Raw genomic sequence first — 20997 nt, forward strand, 5'->3', positions numbered from 1 at the left:
AACAATTCAAATATTTGAAAACAAATGAGAAAAATCTAGGAACACCTAAAATTTCAGATTCCCAGGACCTACACTGATTTGCTGAACCAGAATCTCTGTGGGGGAGGCCCAGGAATCTTCATTGGAAATTGTTCCCCAAAGTCTCACAGCAGGTGTACACTTGGGGTTCTAGCAGGGCCAGTAAGTGCTACAAACACCTTTAATACAAGATAAACAACAGTTCAGCTCATGAGAAATACGGATAAAGTGCTGCAGAGGTTCACAAGAAATAGTGCCAGATGAGAGGCGCTGGAGTAGAGTGACCATAGAGCTGGATCTTGAAGACAGGGTAGAAGCTGAAGATGCTGAGAAAAGGAAAAAGCTCTCAACAAGGATAGAACACTTTAAACCAAGGTACAGAGACAACTGCAAAGTCCCAGTATTTAGTAGCTTGACTAAGGTATAGGGTATGCTGGGAAGTGATGGTGGTAAACTTTATAAACCTAAGTGCCAGATAAGTTTAACCTTTATTTCACAGACAATGAAGAATCTTTTTTTTTTTTTTTTTTTTTTTTTGGGGGTGGGGGGGTGCTGGGGATCAAACCCAGGGCCTTGTGCTTACAAGGCAAGCACTCTACCGACTGAGTTATCTCCCCGGCCCCGACAATGAAGAATCTTTGTAGATTTTTTTAAGAATGGGTAGCAATAATAGAAGTGTGGTATGAGAAAGATTACAGTGCTAGCAGACAGAATAAACAGAGGAAGAGACAGAAGAGAGCAATTAGAAAACTATTAGCAACTCCAGGTAAGAGATAATAAGGACTTATGCTGAGGAGTGGCAGCAGCAGAGAATGTGAGCGGTAATATGCATGTGTGAGCAGAAAAGACAAACTGAGGAAGGAAGACAGGAGGAACAATAATTGCTCAGTGGTTTCCATCAGGGCTAGGGAAGGACAGTGGTACCATTTATGAAATAAGGAACCAGAGCAAGAGCAGATTTGGAGCAGAAAATGAATCCCATTTCAGATAAAAGGGAATAAGGAACTTTGGGGTGCTGAGGATAAGGGCCTTACACATGCTCAGCAAGCGCTCTGCCACTGAGCTACACTCTCAGTCCAAATAGAACTTAAATACAGATGAGACACTAAAGAGAGCTGTTCAAAACCATTGGAAATGATAAAGTAGAGCACACTCAGAGAAAAGGTACAAATTTCAGAGTCAACAACAAACAACTGAACGATGGGAATGATGAAAGTAAGAGGCCAAGCAGATAAAAGAAAGAAGAACACACATAAGTATCATTATCAGAAAAGAAATAACTTAATTTGGCAACTGGATAAAGGATAAGAAAGCTAAGGATGACTCATTGGCTATGAACCTACATAACTAAGAGAATGGAAGTGCCATTGGTGAAAGAAAAGAAGAAAAGAAAAGAAAAGAAAAGAAAAAGAAAAGAAAAGGGGGGGCGGGGGAGGGAGGGAGAGAGGAAAGAAGGAAGGAAGAAAAGGAATGGCAGAGGTCTTCCAGGGAAGACCAAGCTTGTACAGATCATCACTGATCACAGCAGTTATTTGAAAGACATTACTACTTGAGGGAGGATGGGCTAGATCAGCACCCCTCTAGTTCACTGTGGAAAGATGCACTGGATATTGATGCATGTTACATGATTATAAAGAAGTTTCAAAAGCTTACTCACAATTTCCATACTTATCTTGTCATGCATCAGTAACAAGCAGTTGGTACACTGGCACAGGTCCACAGACCACTGCCAGTATCTCCAAGATGCTTCCCATTTCTAAAATCTATGACACTGATACTGCAAACCTGGTTGCTGAGAAGAGCAGCGAATTGGAAAGACAGAGGCCAGTTTCCCCTCACTGAACAGAAATGGCAGGACCTGGCTCATAATTACTATGTATTAGTTTTCTTTCTCTTTAACTTTTCTTATCTGTGAAATGAGAACTATAGCTGACCTGCTTATCTCCCAATGTGAAGAAAATGAAAAGCAATTACATCTGTAAAGTCACAATACAAGTACAGGTATCATTAATATTGAAATGTTACCAGTAAAACCCTAATACAAACCAACAAATTCCAAACATGCTAAGACTCTGGGCTTGTCCATAATCACAAGAAATGACACAAAATTCTCCAAATAAAATTAACTTTATTAAGACAACAACAGCAAAATGGTAACATTGCTGATAAAAACAGGGGAATCAAATAGAGGAACTGTAGTAAGAAAAATATATAGTGAAGAAAATAATGAGTCTAAATGTAGAAATGCTAGATTTAAGATATTAACAGAATATTTGTTGAGATATATCCAACAGGCAGTTCAAACTCAAAATAAGAGTCAGACATAGTTGGGAGACTGGGGCAGGAGGATCGCCAGAACCCAGAGGTTCAAGACAAGCCTATGTAACTGTAAGAATTCATCTCAAAAGTTTTTTTTTTTAAATTTATGAAAAAGAATGATCAGACATGAGAAAAAGATTTGAGTCATTCACATAGAAATACCAGGCGAGACAACAGAAGAATGGAGCATTTATGGTAGTATGGCAGTTCATACACTCTTAAGAACTTGCTACTCTAAAGCACTTACATACTAGGTGCTTTACGGATGCACTGTTGCTTTCAAAGGAAGTGCCTGGTCAAAAAGTGAATAAATCATAAATAGAAAAAATTCAGAACTGAAGCTAAAGTTATAGGAAAAGAGCAAAGAGGGGAAATAGGCTGCTTTGAGAGTATATGCTGATATCACGTATCATCCCAACAAGATCAAGTGGCTGAACTTGATTGAGAATCCAGAAGTGCAGGACCTACCAAATCAAAAACCATCATGCCAAAGAAGATAAAAACCATTTTGCATGACGAAAAAGAAACAACAAATTAGATTTGCAAGGGCATCAAAGGTTGGAATTATGAATATAAAATCGTTATGTATGAGATGTTTAAAGTATGAATTTTATGACGAAAAAAATATAAAAGAAAAACAGAAATGGCCAAACAAGGTTGAAAAGAAAATAAATGGAAATCCTATAAATAAAAATTTTTTTTTCTTGAAGTTGAAATTACATAAATATTTTGCCCCAAATAAAGAAAACAAGGCATGAACCCTAGTGGCACACACTTGTAATCCCACCCACTCAGGAGGAGGAGGCAGAAGGACTGCAAGTTGAAGGCCAGCCTGAACTACTTGGCAAGAGCTTGTCTCAAAGCAAAAAAAAAAAAAAAAAAAAATTTTTTTAAAGGGTTGGGTTTATAAGTCAGCAGAAGAAAGCCTGGCTCATACTGCTCAGGACCTGGGTTCATTCCTCAGTGCTAATAAATAGCAATCATGTCCATCCTCACTACTTCTACTCAACATTTTACTAAAGATCTTAGTACAATAAGGCCAGAGGTAGCAGTAAAAAGCATAAAGATTGGAAGGGTGAAAATGAAACTATCCATATTCATAAATTACATGACTGTTTGCAAAGAAAGTAATAAATTTAATCCACAAAATCTGAATAATTTATTAAAATTGTAGTACATATTGACAACTGCAGATCACTTAACAAGCAAATACTATCATTAAACACTAGTAAAATATTTCAAGGTGAGTTTAATAAAATATATGCAAGATCCTCATAACCAAAATCAAACATTAACAATAAAGATTTTAAGTGACCTAGAGTGGTATCTCATATCCATGGACTGGAAGATAGTATTGTTAAACCATCAATTCTCTATGAATTCATTTATGATAAAAACCACAATTACAACAGTCTCATTTTGTAGAAAATAACAATTTGAAGAATTCCTGTGGGAATGCAAAGTATATAGAATAATCAAAATACCTGAAAAAGAATGAAATTGTATAATTCAAACCACTGAGTTTCTAGACTTACTCTATACCCACATTAATTAAGATATTAAGTATAGAAGTAATCTAAAATAAAAAAAAAATATATATCAATGGAACAGAATAGTGTCCAAAAACAGGTCAATACACCAATATATGGTCAATTATTTCACAAAAACGTACCAAAGCACATGAATGGAAAAAATGAAGATAATTTCACCAAATATGCTAGAATAAGTAGACATCCATAAAAGAATGTTCTTGACCCCAACCACACCATCATATGAAAATAAGTGAGACAGATCATATACCTAAATCTTAATGCTAAAGGTAAAAACTATGAAGTTCCTAAACATGACAGGCGAAAATCTTGATAGTCAAAGACATTTTAAAATGGTGTGCAGAATGTATTAACCATGAAAGGAAAAAATTGCAATAAACTTGACTTATTTAACTTGTACTCATCAAAAGATATCAAGAACAAATAAAGAGGCAAGTGACAGACTAAAAGAAAACAATCTCAAAGCATATACATAACAAAAGAAATATCCAGAATATACAATACAACAAAAAATATGCAATGAAGGAGAGACAGGGCTGGGAATGTGGTTCAGTGATAGAGCACATGCCTTTTTTTTGCGGTGCCATGGATTGAACCCAGGGTCTTATGCTTACAAGGCAATCACTCTACCAACTGAACTATCACCCCAGTCGGAGCACGGGCCTATTAACCACAGGGCCCTGAATTTGATCCCTGGCACTACCAAAAGGCTTGGAAATATACTTCCCAAAAAGGATTTTTGAATGTCCAATATGTACATGAAATGGTAAAAAACAGAATCAGTTTTTGGAGAAATGAAAAGTAAAATGATAATGACAACCCAATGTCATTTCATATCTCATTAGAATACTGAGGTTAGAGAGGTATATTTCAGTGTGGGAGGCTTGCCTGGAATCAATCATGAGGCTCTGGGTTTGATCCACAGCACTGCAAAAAGAGAAAGGAGAAAAAAAGACCAAGAGTACTAAGGTTTGAAAGTATTTCCAAAATTCTTATTGATTCCCAGAGCCAGGGTGTTGAGTTGTGGAGCAAATAAGAGGTGATTATGTAGCTAAGGGGGATTAATGCCCTTCTCACAAGGGTGGATTAATGCTTGCTAGATCGGACTAGTTACTTTGACAGTGGACTGTTATAAAGCAAGACCAGACCTTGTGTTTCATCTCCCTTACAAGACCCCACTTGCCCTTCTACTTTCTACCATGTTATGATGCAGCACAAGGATCTCACCAAAAGCCAAGTGGAGGCCAGCTCCATGCTCTTAAGACTTCCTAACCTCCAGAACTAAACCCAAAAACCTCTATGCATTAAAAATCAGTCAGTCTTAGGTATTCTGTTATAACAACGGAAAAAATAAAAAAGACAAATACCTAAAACTTAGAAGACTGACGCAACTTGCTGGAGAGAATATTGAGCAACGAGAATTCACATACACGGCTAGTGGGAGTATAAAATGGTACCAACACTTTGGAAAATGGTAGACTGGTGTATGCTTGATAAGAATGAATATTCTACAATTCGAAGACAAAAACAGGCTGAAAACAAAGAGATGGAAAAGGATATATGTGAAATAGTAACCATAAAAAGAGCTGGAATACCCACACAATCATAAAACAAAATATTCTTCAAAACAAAAAGGGACTAGACTGGGGTTGTGGCTCAGTGGTAGATCATTTGCCTAGCATGCATGAGGCACTGGGTTCCATCCCAAGCACCACATAAAACTGAATAAACCAAATAAAAGTATTGTGTCCATCTGCAACTAAAAATATTTTTTTAAAAAGGGGGTATTTTAAAAATTATAAAAGTATCAATATATAAGGAAAATACATGTAACTAACGGAGTCTCAAAACAAAAACTGACAGAACTGAAGGGAAAAATCAATGATTCCACAATAACAGTTGGGGACGTCAATACTCCATTCACTATAATAGAAAATCATCAAGGAAATAAAATTTAGCAAAACTATAAACCATCTATGTCTTATAAGATGTGTAAAAACTCTCCACTCAATGACAGAAGAATATGCACCCTTCTCAAGTACAATATGGAAAGTTTGCTATGTTAGACCATTTTTAGGTGATTTAAGGTAAATCTCAATAAATTTAAAAGGAATGAAATTAGACAAAGTATGTTCTCTAACAACAAAAGTCCATGTATTATACAGTTCCATTTATATGAATGCCCAAAATAGACAAATTTACAGAGGAAGAAAACAGATTTGTAGTTCACTGAGGGAAGGAAGAAAGGAGTGGAGCAACTGCTTGCTTCATGGGTGTGAGGTTTCCTTTTGGGGTGATAAAAATGTTCTGGAACTAGATATAGTAATGGTCACTCAACATTATGAATGTACTAAGTGCCACTAAATTGTATACTTTACAACAGTTAAAATGAGAAATTCAGTAACAATAAAATTTGAGAAATTAAAAAATGCATGTGAATTAAGCATACTTCTATCTTAAATAATCAATAGGTCAAAACAAATCACAAAGGAAATAAGAATACATTTTTAGATAAGTAAAAATGAAGCACAGATACCATAACTTATTGATGAAGCTGAGAGAGAAATTTATAGTTACAAACAATCACGTATGTTTGAAAAGAAGATGCCAAATCAATAAAGTAACATTCAGCTTCTCAGGGTCAGGCATGGGTGGCACAGACCTGCAACTCCAGCTACTAGGAGGCTGAGAAAGAAAAATCATGGGTTCAAGACCTGCCTAGGTAACAGAGTCCCATCTCAAAAAAAGAAAAAAAAAAAAGTATGTAAATATGAGTTGGGAATATAACTCAGTGGTGGAGTGCTTGCACGTTTAGGCCCTAGATAATAAAAATGAAATAGTCAAGTTTCTGGAACCACAAGTTTCTGAATTTGACTCAGTAAGAAACTGGGGCTGGGGATGTAGTTTAGTAGTAGAGCACCTGCCATGGGTGAGGCCCTGGTAGGGGAAAAAAAAAAAAACAAGAAAAATTTAAAAATCTGAATATACCTATAACAAGAAATTGACTTAGTAAAGAAAACACTTCCCACAAAGAAAAGTCCAGGACCAGATGATTTCACTGGTGAATTATACCAAACACTAAAAAATTAACATGAGATTTGAACACAATATCAATGATCACATTAAATTTAAATGGCCAATCTGGGCACCGTGGCACATACCTGTATCTCAGCTAAGGCCAGAGTGGGCACCTTAATGAGACTATTGTCTCAAAACAATTTTTTAAATAAAAAAATAAGTTTACATTGCCTATATACTTCAAGTCAAAAGCAGAGATTTTCAGATAACTTAAATGGGTAGAAATGAAAGTATACTATTATAAGCAAAATGAACCCCACTATTATGTGTAACTACAATGCAGTAATAATAACATTTTTAAAAGGATACCATTATACAATTCTTATTCATGAGGTATAACACCTGAAGGCAGACTGGGGTAATATAATATAAACTATAAAAAAGAAACAATACTAAAACACATCAAAGAAGTACAATTAATAAGCCAAGAAAGAAGATAAAATGGAAACATAGAAAAATAAATAAATAAGCCAGTGAAGCCAGGTGCAGTGGTCACATCTGTAAAACCAGACGCTTGGGAGGCTGAGGCAGGAGAATTGTGAGTTCAAAGCCAGCCTCAGCAACTTGACACAGCCCTAAGCAACTCATGAGATCCTGTGTCTCTAAATAAAAAGAGCTGAGGATGTGGTTCAGTGGTAAAGTGCCCCTGGGTTCAACCCCTGGTACAAAAAAAAAAAAAAAGAAAAAAAAAGAAAGAAAAGAAAAGTAAAGAACAAATAACAGATGGAACAAAAAACAAATAAAAGACATGAGATTTAAATCCAGTAATAAAAATAATTACATTGAATTTAAATGGTCTAAACACTCCAAATAAAACCAACCCTCTCTCTCTCTCTCTCTCTCTCTCTTTCTCTTTCACACACACACACACACACACACACACACACACACACAAAATCAAGGCTGGGGGCAGCTCAGTCGCAGAACATGTGCTTCCTCCTAGGCTCCAGCATCAATTCCCAGCATGGATGCACAAACTAGAAGGAAGGGCAGAAGGAAGACATCCTTAACCCCATCTTTCACACCATATATAAAATAGGCAAAATTAGATTCCAAAAGGATTGTCAATAGAACAATAAAGTTTTTAAAAGATAAGCGATGAGAGAGAATATCTTCATGACCTTGGCACAAGCCATGATTTCTTAAGCAAGTGACAAGTGTACTCACCATAAGGAAAAGCCAATTACAGTTTATTAGATTAAGATCTTTATCAAAAGACACCATTATGGATATGGAAAGATGAGCAGCTCCTGGCAATAATTACTGTTCCTTAATAATACACTTAAGATCCAGGCACAGTGCCACATGCCAATAACCCCCATGACTCAGGAAGCTTAGGCAGGAGGACTGCAAGTTTGAGGCCAGCCTAAGCAACTTAGTGAGGGCCTAAGCAACTTAGTTGAGACCCTTTCTCAAAATAAAAAACAAAAAGAGCTAGGGATATAGCTCAGTAGCAAAGTATCCCTGGGCTCTATCCATAGTACCAAAAAATAAATAAAAATTAAAATAGGGGCTGGGGTTGTGGCTCAGTGGTAGAGCGCTCGCCTAGCATGTGTGAGCACTGGGTTCAATTTTCAGCACCACATACAAATAAATAAATAAAAGGTTCATCAACAACTAATAAAAATATTTTTTAAAAAAATTAAAATAATAATAATGCATTTAAGGTAAATTAAATTACCTTACCTTTAAATGTGATATCATGTTTGCTTTCTGCCTAGTTTATAGAGCACAATTTTCAGCCTTCTTTTATTAAATAATGAGATTTAAAACTATCATATCAGAAACTAGTTTCTGGCAGTAATAACAAACTTACTATTAAGTATTGGTTCCTGAAGCCACACACTCCTCAAACACCAAAATAAGTATATCCATTATTAAGTATTATCTATGAGGTAGATGAATATGGAAGAACTTTCACCCAAACTTTAGTCAAATCTGAATCATGATAATTTCTATTTTTTATATTTAATTCTAAACTCTAGTTGTATTTTTAAACAAATGTGTGTTAAAATTTGACTTTTTAATTTAAGGTAAGGTTAAAGTCCTATGGGTCCATGTTCTTTCTCCTCTTCATTGGTTTTTACTTCTGAGCTATACATCAAAAGATCACCTGACCTAAGCTTCAAAAGTCAACACAAATGCTGGACATGGTGGAGCATGCCTGTAATCCTAGCAATTTGGGAGGCTGAGGCAGAAGGATTGCAAATTGGTGGCCAGTCCCAGCAATTTTTCGAGGTCCCAAGCAACTTAATAAGATCCTATCTCAAAATAAATAAGGGTGGGTGATGTGGCTCAGTGCTTAAGCACCATTGGGTTCCCAGTACCTGCCTCCCTCTCCCCGCAAAAGAAAAAAAAAAAAAAAAAAAAGTCAACACAAAATTCATTTGGCATAAAAATCAAGACACGTTTCCTATTTCCATAAACTTCTTTAAAAACTTAAAGTTATCAGTTTTTTTTCCCATGAAACTTAAGTTGGCTTTCTTACTGGAGTTTTGTTTTTCCTATATGTCTAAAACTTAGATATTTTGTTTTACTCATTTTGGTAACTGCAACGACCCACTCTCCCACTCTAAGAATGATTTGACTTGTGATGGTATCTGCTTCCTTGGGTTTCAAGTATACAATTAAAATATTTATGTAGTAGGTATTTGTGTTTTACTTTGTTAAAAGTGTTGGCTATTTTCATAAAATTTTTTGTTTTTCTTTTACTGAATGAGAAGCTTGTTTTTGCACTATTAAAATAAGTATTATTTTAAAAAATTAAAATAATAATAATGCATTTAAGGTAAGTTATTTCTGATATTAAGAGAACCAAGTGAAAGTCTGAAAGATCGTACAGAAGCATATGCATCTACAATGAAAGAAACCAAGAAACCTTTGCCAAAACAAAACTGAGCCTTGCTCTAAAAATTACTTTTAGTATAATCATGTCTTAACAAATAATTCATGAGAAAGGATCTTTAAGGAGGAATGTGATTATCAGACCACTGTCAGTCTTTCTTCCAAAAATCAACGAACTCACTTAGAAATTTTAAATGGCAAAAATGCTTGAAAGGAGTAACAAATGGACTACATAAGGCCAATTATCTACACTCAAATAACAAGGTGCAACAAAAGACAGGTGGTTATAACAAGAAAATGGAATAAAAATATTCCTGGGTAGTTTAAAAAAAAGGGTTTCCTGTGAGAAGGTAAAAAGGCAGACAGACAGACACACAGCTGTTGGCACAGACGGAATGGTAAACCAATGTGATCTGTTTCACACAACAGAAAAAACACAGCGCCCCCAGCTGGAGTATGAGAGCTTAACAGAAATAAACTGAAGAGGGAATGAATGAATGAAAAGAATGAAGGAGAAAAGATTAACATTACAGCGGGTAGGAAGTTAAGATAATTGCCTATAAAAAAATAAATAAAATGAAGGAAAAGAATAACCAGGAAATCAGAGTATCATAGTAATAAAGGGGAAGAAGCAAGTCAGCAAAAGTGACCAAGAGTAAACTGCTACAGAGTTGAAGAAAACTAAGGATGGCCAGAAGCCTAAAACACAAAAGAAGTACTTTGGCCTGGCACGGTGGTGCACAGCTTTAATCCCAGCTACTCATTAGGCTGAGGTAGGAGGACAACAATTGGGGACTAGCCTCAGCAACATAGTGAGACCCTGTCTCAAAAATTTTTTTAAAGGGTAAAAAAGTATTTTGACAACTATTCAAGAACAGAAAGTAGAAGCCAGGCGTGGTGACGGAGGCCTGTAATATCAGGTACTCAGAAGGCTGATGCAAGAGGCTCTCAAAGACCAGTATGGGCAACTTAGCAAGACCCTGTGTCAAATTTTAAAAAAGGGCTGGAGATGTAGTTCAGTGACAAAGCACCCAATACTTGGCGGTGGGAAGGGGTGGTGGGACAGAAGGCAGAAATGGGGTGTACATCCAAAACCAATGTTGAGGTTACCTCTAGAATGAAATTGGTAATAACTACCATTTATTAACCATTTCCTATGTACCAGGCATTTTGTTGAGGGTTTGTTTATGTTAATTCACAGCAATTTATAAAACTAACCCAAAATATCCCAAGTCAGGCTGATATGCAGCACGTTTGTAACTAGAAAGCTTAAGCTCAACTGACCCTATTGTACTCTAGCTGAAAGAAAAAATGTAATGATAAGGTAGCAGTCCTGAATGACATATAAAATGGAATTCAGAGTGAGCAAATACTGCCTAGCATGTAAGTGAGGCAGGGACTAGAATCTGGGAGGTAAATCCCAAGAGTAGAAAGGGACATGATGCTCTTATAATTTAGAGACACTGTTAATAAAATCCAACCAACTCCTCTTGCTTTAATTCCATTGCCAAATAAGCTTCTGATTATAATTTGCTTCCCATGTAGTTTTGGTTTATAGATTAGTGTCTAGTGAATCAGTTTTCTAAGCCTCATCATCTCTGGATGTAGTAACAAACCACATTTTTAATCCTACAAATTCAAGAACTATAACCCAAATTAGATATACATAAAATGATATTATGAACTTCTAGGACTCGGTCTGGAGCAGAGAGCAGATCTTTATCTTTTGGGGTGTCTATTTGAACTAAAACAGTTTAAATCATTAATTTAGTCAGAGAGTTTATCTTCTGGCCCCATGAACATGGATTTCTCATGGTACTGCCATGCAGCACTAAGTGAATCCCTATATTGCTAAAGCAGTCACTTGAAAGAAAATGTTTTCTCACCATCTATTACTGAATAAGATAAGATGTTCATTAATCTTCTACAGACCTTAGACAAACATTTTCTTACTAGTGCATTTTTAGAAAAACACTGAGGAGGGTTTTAAGTATATTGAAACAGTTTTCCAATAAAGTAGATACAAAAAACTCCTAAGAAGATTAAACAAATTTTTAGCACAGTAAAAATATTAAAGAATGAATCAAAATTGCAAAGACAAAAATGAAACAAAAAGCACCATTTCTAGCTTCTGTGGGGAAACAGTCAAAAGAAGATGTGGAGAAGCAAGACAGTAGGACTCCAAGTAGCCCTCCTAATGACATGAACAAGTTCTTAATCTGTTTGGGCCTGCTTTCCTCTTCCGTAAAATGAGGCAATTGCCTCAGATAATCTCTAAACCCCTCTGGTTGTGGTGGAGCACATCTGTAATCCTAGCTAATTAGGGGGCTGAGGGGGAGGATCCCAACTTCAAATCTGGCCTTGGCAACTTAAGAGACCCTGTCTCAAAAGAAAAATAAAAAAGGGCCAACGACATAGCTCAGTGGTAGAGCTCCCCTAGGTTCAATCCCCAGGAAAGAAAGAAAGGGAAAGAGAAAGAGAGGGAGAGGGAAGGGGAGAGGGAAGGGGAGGGGGAGGGGGAGGGGGAGAGGGGAAGGAAATCTCCAAGGTCCCTTTCAACTTTAAACTCTATTATGAATTGTAAATTCTATTAATAATTCACCAAGAAAACTTAAGATTATCTTTGTTTAAATAATATGGTACATTTTTTTCCAAATGGCATCAATTTTATCTCCATTATAATAAAACTAGATCCAATAAAAGAAAAACGTCAGCATGAAACCTATCTGCTACCATGGTGCATAAAGAATTAAAAGAAAAACAGAAAGGAAGGCTTACGTGTGTCTTTCATATCTGAGGGTTTCTCGGATAGACCATGCCACCTGGTATGGTGAGGCCTGTTCTGAGTCCTCCAGTTCCTCTCCGCTTTCTTCAGACCAGTCCAACCCTGGGCCGACAGAGGATATTACAAGTTAGAAAAAAAAATTTACTTTGACTAAAAATTTAGATTAAAAAAAAAAGAGGTATCCAAAATACATAAGCCAACATCAGCAAGTATTAACATAATGTGAACAGGTGCCTCCAGTATTGTTTCCTTACAAAGACATTAATAATGAATGTATAACATACACTCAGGTTTTGAAAAGACAGCATTATAACAGAAAGGCTATGCTATATTAAAGATGGACTTTTATCAGGCTCTTCACTAATGAAGTAGGAATAACAGAAGCAAACAGTGTTCAGGACACAAGGTAAAAATTTTCAAGTATCAAAATGTCATACATGGGCTGGGATTGTAGCTCAGTGGTAGAGTACTTGCCTAGCATGTGTGAGGCACTAGGTTCGATTCTCAGCACTGCATATAAATAAATAAAATAACAGTCCATTGATAATTTTAAAATATTTATTTAAAAAAATACACTACAAAAATGTCAGAAAAACACATTCAAGAGGGTTAAGAAAAGAAATCCTACGTATGTTCAAGCAAGAAAAAAGTCAAAAAGTGTCAATGGAGTCACCTTCAACAAAGAAGGGCCCTGGAATAAATAGTCATTGGCATACCAGTTCCACCCTTCCCCCAACACCCATGGAGGAAAGGGTTCCCTGGATTAGGCAGGGCACTCCCGTGGGAAGTGCAAAGTATGGAATGGCACTGTCCTACTAAATGAGGTTTGAGCCTTCTTTCAATTTTTTTTAAACAAAAGCTGCCACATTTTGTACTTCATTTGGTAAACAAGTTTAGAGAGGATAAAGTGTAGAAATATAGTATCAATGATGTTTAAATATTTTGTAAAATGCTTTAATTTTTAATGACAGGATAACTATTAGCTTCTGACATAAAAGGTTTTTCCCCTTTTAAAGTTTATATCCTGAAGAAGTCTTGATAAACAGATGCTGCATAGCCTAGAGAATAACAGAGTGTGGGATCACATAATTTCAATGTACTCATGCTACTATGAAAGTTATTAGACACCTTGATTTTATATCTTCCTACATGAGAACCTCAAAAATCAAAAGAGCATTCTCAGTACAGTTATATTTAAAAGGACCTCACAGACTTCTTTCATAGTTTAAGTGAGCTTACATGTGCCAAATAAGGAAATTAAAAAATGGATAATTGAAATGCAAATTAAAAATGCTTAAAATTAAGTTACTATTGCCCACTGGCAAAAGAAACTTCAAATCTAGTTCCAAGATGACCCTTTAAAGTGAGTACTTTCTATTAACTGCAAGAATCAAAATTTGTAGGGAAAAGGGGAAAAAAAGAAACAATTAAGTGATGATAACAGTATCAACTTCAGTGTCTTGAAAGGTAAGGTCCTTCAAAGTGATACTTAAGATACCTTTAAAAAAGAGAATATGAAGGCTGAATCAGGAGGACTGAAAGTCAGTCCAGGGCTGGGGCTGGGGCTTAGTGGTAGAGCATTTGTGCCTAGCATATGTGAGGCACTGGGTTCGATCCTCAGCACCACATAAAATAAATAAAATAAAATAACACAGGTATTATGTTCATTTACAACTAAATTTAAAAAAAAAAAAAAGGAAAAAGAAAGTTGGAATCCAGTCTCAGCAACTTAACAAGGCCCTAAGAACCTTAGACCCTGTTTCCAAATAAAACAGGCTGGGTGACCATTTCTACTAAGATACCTACACTTTTCTCTGAAAAAGTCAAGACCTAAGCTGTGTTTCTCCTGCTGAGAAATTAACTATCAAATAAAGCAATCCTGGGGCTGGAGTTGTGGCTCAGTTGTAGAGCATTTGCCTGGCATGTGTGAGGCCCTGGGTTCCATCTCAGCACCACATAAGTAAAAAAGATTCATTGGCAACTAAAAAAAATTTTAAATAAATAAATAAATAAAGCAAAACTTTGATCTTAGGTTCATTATCACCAGTTTTAATGTTAAGTAACTGATATGACCAGCCCAGACAGGACTATAAGAGCTAATTAGAAGACTGATTTTTTTCTTTAGCACTTTTTGCTGACATAAACAAAGACTATGTTTGGTTCTAAGAGTACATTACAATTTCTGATTTCTCTAAAGTAACCTTTACTTGGATATTAGGCCTCTAATAAGTTTAAATTTAAAAAAAATTAAAAGCCTGAATATTTAGGCTGGGGTTGTGGCTCCGTGGTAGAGTGCTTGCCTAGCACCTGTGAGGCACTGGGTTCGATCCTCAATACCACATTAAAAAATAAATAAGTAAAACAAAGGTATTGTGTCCATCTACAATTAAAAAAATTTTTTTTAAAGGCTGAATTTTTTTTCTAAGTTTCATCCTGTTCAAAACTGATAGCCCCCAACATAAAATGTTTCAAAGTTAAAGAATTATCAACATCCACAAATAAATGAAATTATGAATTAAAATGTAGTAGAGATGGGGTTTTGGCTCAGTGGGAGAGCACTTGCCTAGCACATGTTAGGCACTGGGTTTGAACCTCCAGCACCACATAAAATAAATAAATATAAGAAAGTTATTTTAAAAATAAAGAAAACGTAATGGATGACATAGGCCTATAAATGCTAGAATTAAAGGCAGACATTTTGAAAAATTAAAGTTATATCTCTGCCTCAAAACTAATGCCTAGAAGTTTCAGATAGATTACTAAAATGTAAGTGATGAAACAAAGGACTAAAAGAAAATACAGATGAATGTATTTATATACTCTTGGAAGAAACATAGCTCAAAAAGGGAACAAACAAAAGAAAAAAAGGGGAACAAACCCCCTCAAAGTTAGGAGGTCCTGGAATAACATATAACAAGCTCTGAAAGAGAATGGGTGCCAACCAAGAATCCTATACCCAGTGAAAGTTAGCTGCAGATTTGAAGATGAAATAAAAACCTTCCATGATAAACAAAAGTTAAAAGAATTTGCAACTAGAAAGCCTGCACTATAGAATATCAATAAAATATTCCATGAAGATGAAATTTTAAAAAAAGTGAAAAATCAGCAAAGGGATGAAGTACACTAAAGTACAAGTCAATCAAGGAGAAACTAATTGAAATTAAAAAATAGAAATAATGACCCAGAATACCTTAACATTAATGGCCTAAACTCATCAATCAAAGACACAGGCTGGTAGATTGGATTAACACAACAAGACCCAACAATATGTTGTCTCCACGAGACTCACTTCATAGGCAGACATCCAGAGACTGAAAGTGAAAGGATGGGACATATCACTCACATGGATCGTGTAAACAAGCAACGGTTTCTAGCCTCACATCAGATAAAGTGGACTCTAAGCCAAAGTTAATCAAAAGGGACAACGAAGGCCATTTCGTACTGCTTAAGGGAATTATACAACAACAAGACATAATAATCATAAATATTTATGCCCCAAACAATGGAGCATCTACGTACTTCAAACAACCCTTCTCAATTCAAGAATCAAATAGAACACAATACAATAATACTGGGTAACTTTAATATGACTTGTCACCACTGGATAGATCCTCCAAACAAAAACTAAATAAAGAAGCTATGGAAGTAAAAAAATGCAATTGATAATTCAGACTTAATAGACTATACAGAATATTTCATCCATCAGTGACTGAATACACTTTCTTAGCAGCACACTGATCCTTCTCTAATATATTACCATGTTATGTAAGCTATCACGTGTGTTGGCATACAACTGTAATATTACCTTAATATATTTTTAGCATCTGTAGGATTATTTGATAGCTCCCTTTTCATTGATAGCAATTTTTGTATTCTTGCTTTTTCTTGATTAGACTTGTTTGATTTTTATCAAATTTTAGCTGCATTATTTATTCTCTATTTCATATATTTCTGTTCCTACCTTATTTTTCCTTCCTACTACATAATTTGAAAATAATTTGTTATTCTCATTTCTTTCTGATACAAGTACTTTAAGTTATAAATATTCATCTGAGTATTGTTTCATCCCAGAGATCCTGATATTTTAAGCTTTTATCATCCACTTAGTTCAAAGCATTTGTTATTTACTTTTCTTGTACTTTCTTCCTTGACCTCAGATATTTTAAGTTCACCATTTATTTTGAATAGTTGACATGTGGGAGTGGGGTTCTATATATCTTAAGGTGACTGATTTCTAATGTAATAATATTCATGCAGGAAATACAGCCTGCATGACTTCAAATTTTAAAAAAGTAATGGAAATTCTTTTTATATGATTGTATTAGTTATATACATGTCAAAGCTGATCAATTGCATTTTATTGTACTTCAGTTTACCTCTATGAAGCTATGGGAAAGAAAAAAAAGGGGAGGGGGAAACAAAACCAAAAACTCTTGCTTCCAAAAGAAGAAATCCTAAAGAAAAAGAAACATAAAATGTCTAACTTCTAAATTCCAAAATCATAGATATTTGAATACAAATTACAAACAAGGGGCGAGAGGAAGCTTTGCAAAGAATAGGAAATATGCATAAAAAGCTCTACCAATCAATAAATACTTCAATAAAAATGGATGAAAGAAAAGGCAAAAAAAAATATGAACAAATATTCAGCTATGTTATTAAAACAAACTAAAAGTTCTCAAAGTATGGTCTAAAGGTCCCCAGAGCCTCTGAAATCTTCTAGGGGATTCCTTAGGACAACACTATTTTCAAATAATAGCAATACATTGTTGCTTTTTTCACCAATGTTGACATTCACAATGATAGTATAAAATGGTAGGGAATTGCTGGCTCCTTAGAATGGATCAAAACTGTGACATTAGTAGTAGTCATTGTATTCTTCATTTCGTGCCCCACAGTGTCATTATTGTTGTTTTAAATTTAAGAGTTTTCTTAGCCGTCATTATGGTATACTCCTGTAATCCTAGTCACTAGATAGGCTGAAGCAGGAGAATTCCAAGTTCAAGGCCAGCTGGGCAAATTAGTGAGACCCTGTCTCAAATGAAAAATCAAAAGGGCCCAGGAATATACCTTGGCGGTAAAGTCCTGGGTTCATAACTCATTTGCTCCCCTCCCCAACACACACACACAAAGTACAAGATAAACCAGAGGATTTTAATGTAACAACATGAATAATTCCTGGATATGGTTTCAGAATTCACATTGCAACTACCACTTGTCAAGTTTTAGTGTAGAATCAAAGAAAAATGTCCAGTATCTGAAAAAAAGCCACTAAATACTCCAAACTCTTCCTTCTACCTAAGGATCAGACCATATTTTCCTAAAATCATGTATCACAACATACTAAATGTAGAAGCAGGCATGAGAATCCAGATCCCTCTAGTAAATCAGACATTAAATATGCAAAACAATGCAAAATAACACTCATCTTGTTATGTTTGTTTTTGTTTTGAAAGTTATTTTTCATATTATATGGTGAGTTATTTTATTTTTGAATGAATTAATATTTTTAAACTTTTCCACTTCAACCAACATAGTAAATATCAACAGAAATAAAATATACAGAAGTTTCATGGTGCTGGGTTGGGGATATAGCTCAGTTGGTAGAGTGCTTGCCTTGCAAGCCCAAGGCCCTGAGTTCAATCCCCAGCAACGGGGGGTCGGGACGGGGGCGGGGATATGGTGCTTTCAATTGTTTTGTTTTGGTACTGGGGCTGAACCCACAGGCACTTTACCACTGAGCTACATCCCCTGTTCTTTTCATTTTAATTTTGAGACAGGGCATTCCTAAATTGCTAAGGCCAGCCTGCCTCATTTCCTGAGTTGATGGGATTACAGGCGTGCACCACCATGCCTGATTTTTCTCAATAATTTTTTAAGTTGAAAAGATTCTAAGGCCTAAAACTTGAGAAACACTGATCTAATATACGAAAAATCAAAGCAGATTTTCTATTAAATTTGCAAAGGCAAAATAATAATATCCAGAGGTAATAAATATGGAGACATACTCATTCAAACGCACTGCTGAAAGAAAGAGTAAATTGACAAAGTAATTCAAGGAAAATTTAGCAACATATCAAAAACTTTGTTTTTGGTGCTAGGGATTGAGCCCATGGGCTCATCCATGCCAAGTATGCACTCTACCACTGAGTTCTACATATAACCACCAAAACATTTTGATAAAAAAAAAAAAAAAAAAGTGGAACTTTTCCACTTTTTTTTTATTTGATGAAAAAAAATTAAAGATGCAACAGTAATTATTTTGCTGCAAGGTTATATATCAATAAGAGTATAATAATATAAACTGGAAATGACTTAAAAATTGAAGATAGAATTCAGTTATGACAAATTGTTTCATATGAAAAATTAACTTGAAAATACACAAGATTTTTATAAGTTATAAATCAGCATGTACACCAAAGTATTAGTCAATGGGTATTAGAGTTTGAGGTGTTTAAATTATTATTTTGGCTTATCTATATTTTAAAAGTTGTTTTTGTGTATATGTGGGAGGGGCAGCGGTCCTGGGGATTGAGCACAGAAGTGCTTTACCACGAGCCACATCTCCAGCTCTTTTTACTTTTTGAGATAGGTCTCACTAAGTTGCTTAAGGCTGGTCTGGAAACTTGTGATCCTCCTATATCAACCTTCAGAGTCACTGGGATTACAGGTGTGTGCCACAACACTTGGCTAAGAGTTTTATTAAGTATTTTCAATTACCAAAAGTCAGTGGTTTTTGTTTATTTTTTTGGTACCAGAGATTGAGCCTAGAGGCACTTAACCACTGAGCCATATCCCCTAGCACTTATTAATTTTTTTATTTTGAGACAGGGTCTTGTTAAATTTCTGAGGCTGGCTTGAATTTGTGATCCTCCTACCTCAGCCTCCTAAGCCACTAGGATTACTGGCCTGTGCCACTGCCCCTGGCTAAAACAGTGTTAACAATATGTCAAACAATATGAAGTTACACAAGAAAAGCCAACACTCCCTTTTCCCATAAAACACATCCTGCCCATTCCATTCTCCCTGTAAAAGCCAATGTTAACAATCCAGAAGTATATATCCTTTTACACTTTTACTTATCTATGCAAACAAAAATAGAAAAACATCTATCCACACACTTAATCAATAAATAAAATGATAACCTTTGTTCATGTGTTATTTTATTTTTACAAAAACAGTAACAAACATTGCTTGATTCTTTTTCCTGGGTACATCCTGGTCAAAAGATTTCACTCTATTCTTTTAAATAGCTGCATATTTCGTAACACATGTATGTACAATAATTATCAGGTTTCCTGTCAATTACTCAGGATATTTACAGATTTTTAATGCTGTAAGCAAAGCTGTAATAACCATCATTACACACAGATTGTTAATAGGGTAGAGACCTGTGATGGTCTAGACATTAGGTGTCCCCTGAAAAGCTCATATATTAGATAACGTAGCAAAGTTAAGAGGTGAAAGATAGGATTTTCAAAGCTATAACCTCATTTGTGGATAAATCCACTTGATGGATTAATAATTTGGACTACTGGGTAGTAACTATAGGCAGGTGTGGGCATTCCTGAAGGATGTAGGTCACTGGGGTATACCTTTGGGAACTGTATCTTGTCCCTGGCTCCACTCTTCGCCTCTGCTTCCTAGCTACCATGAAGTGATAGCTTTCCTCTGACACGCTCCTTCTACCATGATATTCTGCCTCATTTCAGGTCTAGAGCCATGAAGTTAGCTAACCATGGACTGAACCTCTGAATACCTGACCCCAAATAAACTTTTCCTCCTGTAAATTTTCTTATCAGGTACTTTGGTCACAGTGATGAAAGCTAATACAAGTCCCAAAGGGAGTCTGTGGCTATAGATAATTACTATAGGATAATTACGTGTGTGTTTTTTTTAATTTTTTATTAGGTATCTACATTATTCATCAACAAAGTATCAGATACAGGTCCGGGTGCAGTGGCACATGACTATAAATCCAGTGACTCAGGAGGCTAAGGAAGGATTGCAATTTCAAAGCCAGTCTCAAAAAATTAGCAAGGCCCTAAGCAACTTAGCTAGGCCCTGTTTCAAAATAAAAAATACAAAGGGCTGGGGATGTGGCTTAGTGGTAGAGTGTCCCCTGGGTTCGATCCCCAGTACCAAAAAAGAGCATGAGCTATAATATCCTTACCAACATTGGATATAATTTTGTCAATCTGGTAATTCATTGTTTTAATTTATATTCCCCTGCTTCCAATGGGAATTTTCATTTGTTTATTGACCATTCATATTTGTTGATCTAGTCAAGTCCTTGTTCATAATTCTTATTGCTACCCACATCATGCAAATAATTTTTCTTAAAGTTATAATAGTTCATATCACATTAAAGAAATAAATTCTAGTGGATTTATTAAGGTTTAA

General features: G+C 35.5%; 1 protein-coding gene and 1 long non-coding RNA gene across 2 annotated transcripts in view; one reads left to right on the forward strand and one right to left on the reverse strand.

Annotated features, from left to right (window-relative positions):
- INO80D (INO80 complex subunit D) overlaps positions 1–20997 on the reverse strand; it is a 54725-nt gene that overhangs the window by 26506 nt on the left and 7222 nt on the right. Inside the window, 1 exon segment of the mRNA XM_079130571.1 lies at positions 12588–12696. Coding sequence (XP_078986697.1) covers positions 12588–12696 — 109 coding nt within the window.
- On the forward strand, positions 808–7615 carry LOC306657208. The gene is made up of 2 exons (XR_013762728.1): positions 808–6018; positions 6617–7615. It is a non-coding gene; the product is annotated as an uncharacterized lncRNA (long non-coding RNA).

This window comes from Sciurus vulgaris (genome assembly GCF_902686455.1).
Source record: "Sciurus vulgaris genome assembly, chromosome: 3".
Classification (NCBI taxonomy): domain Eukaryota; kingdom Metazoa; phylum Chordata; class Mammalia; order Rodentia; family Sciuridae; genus Sciurus; species Sciurus vulgaris.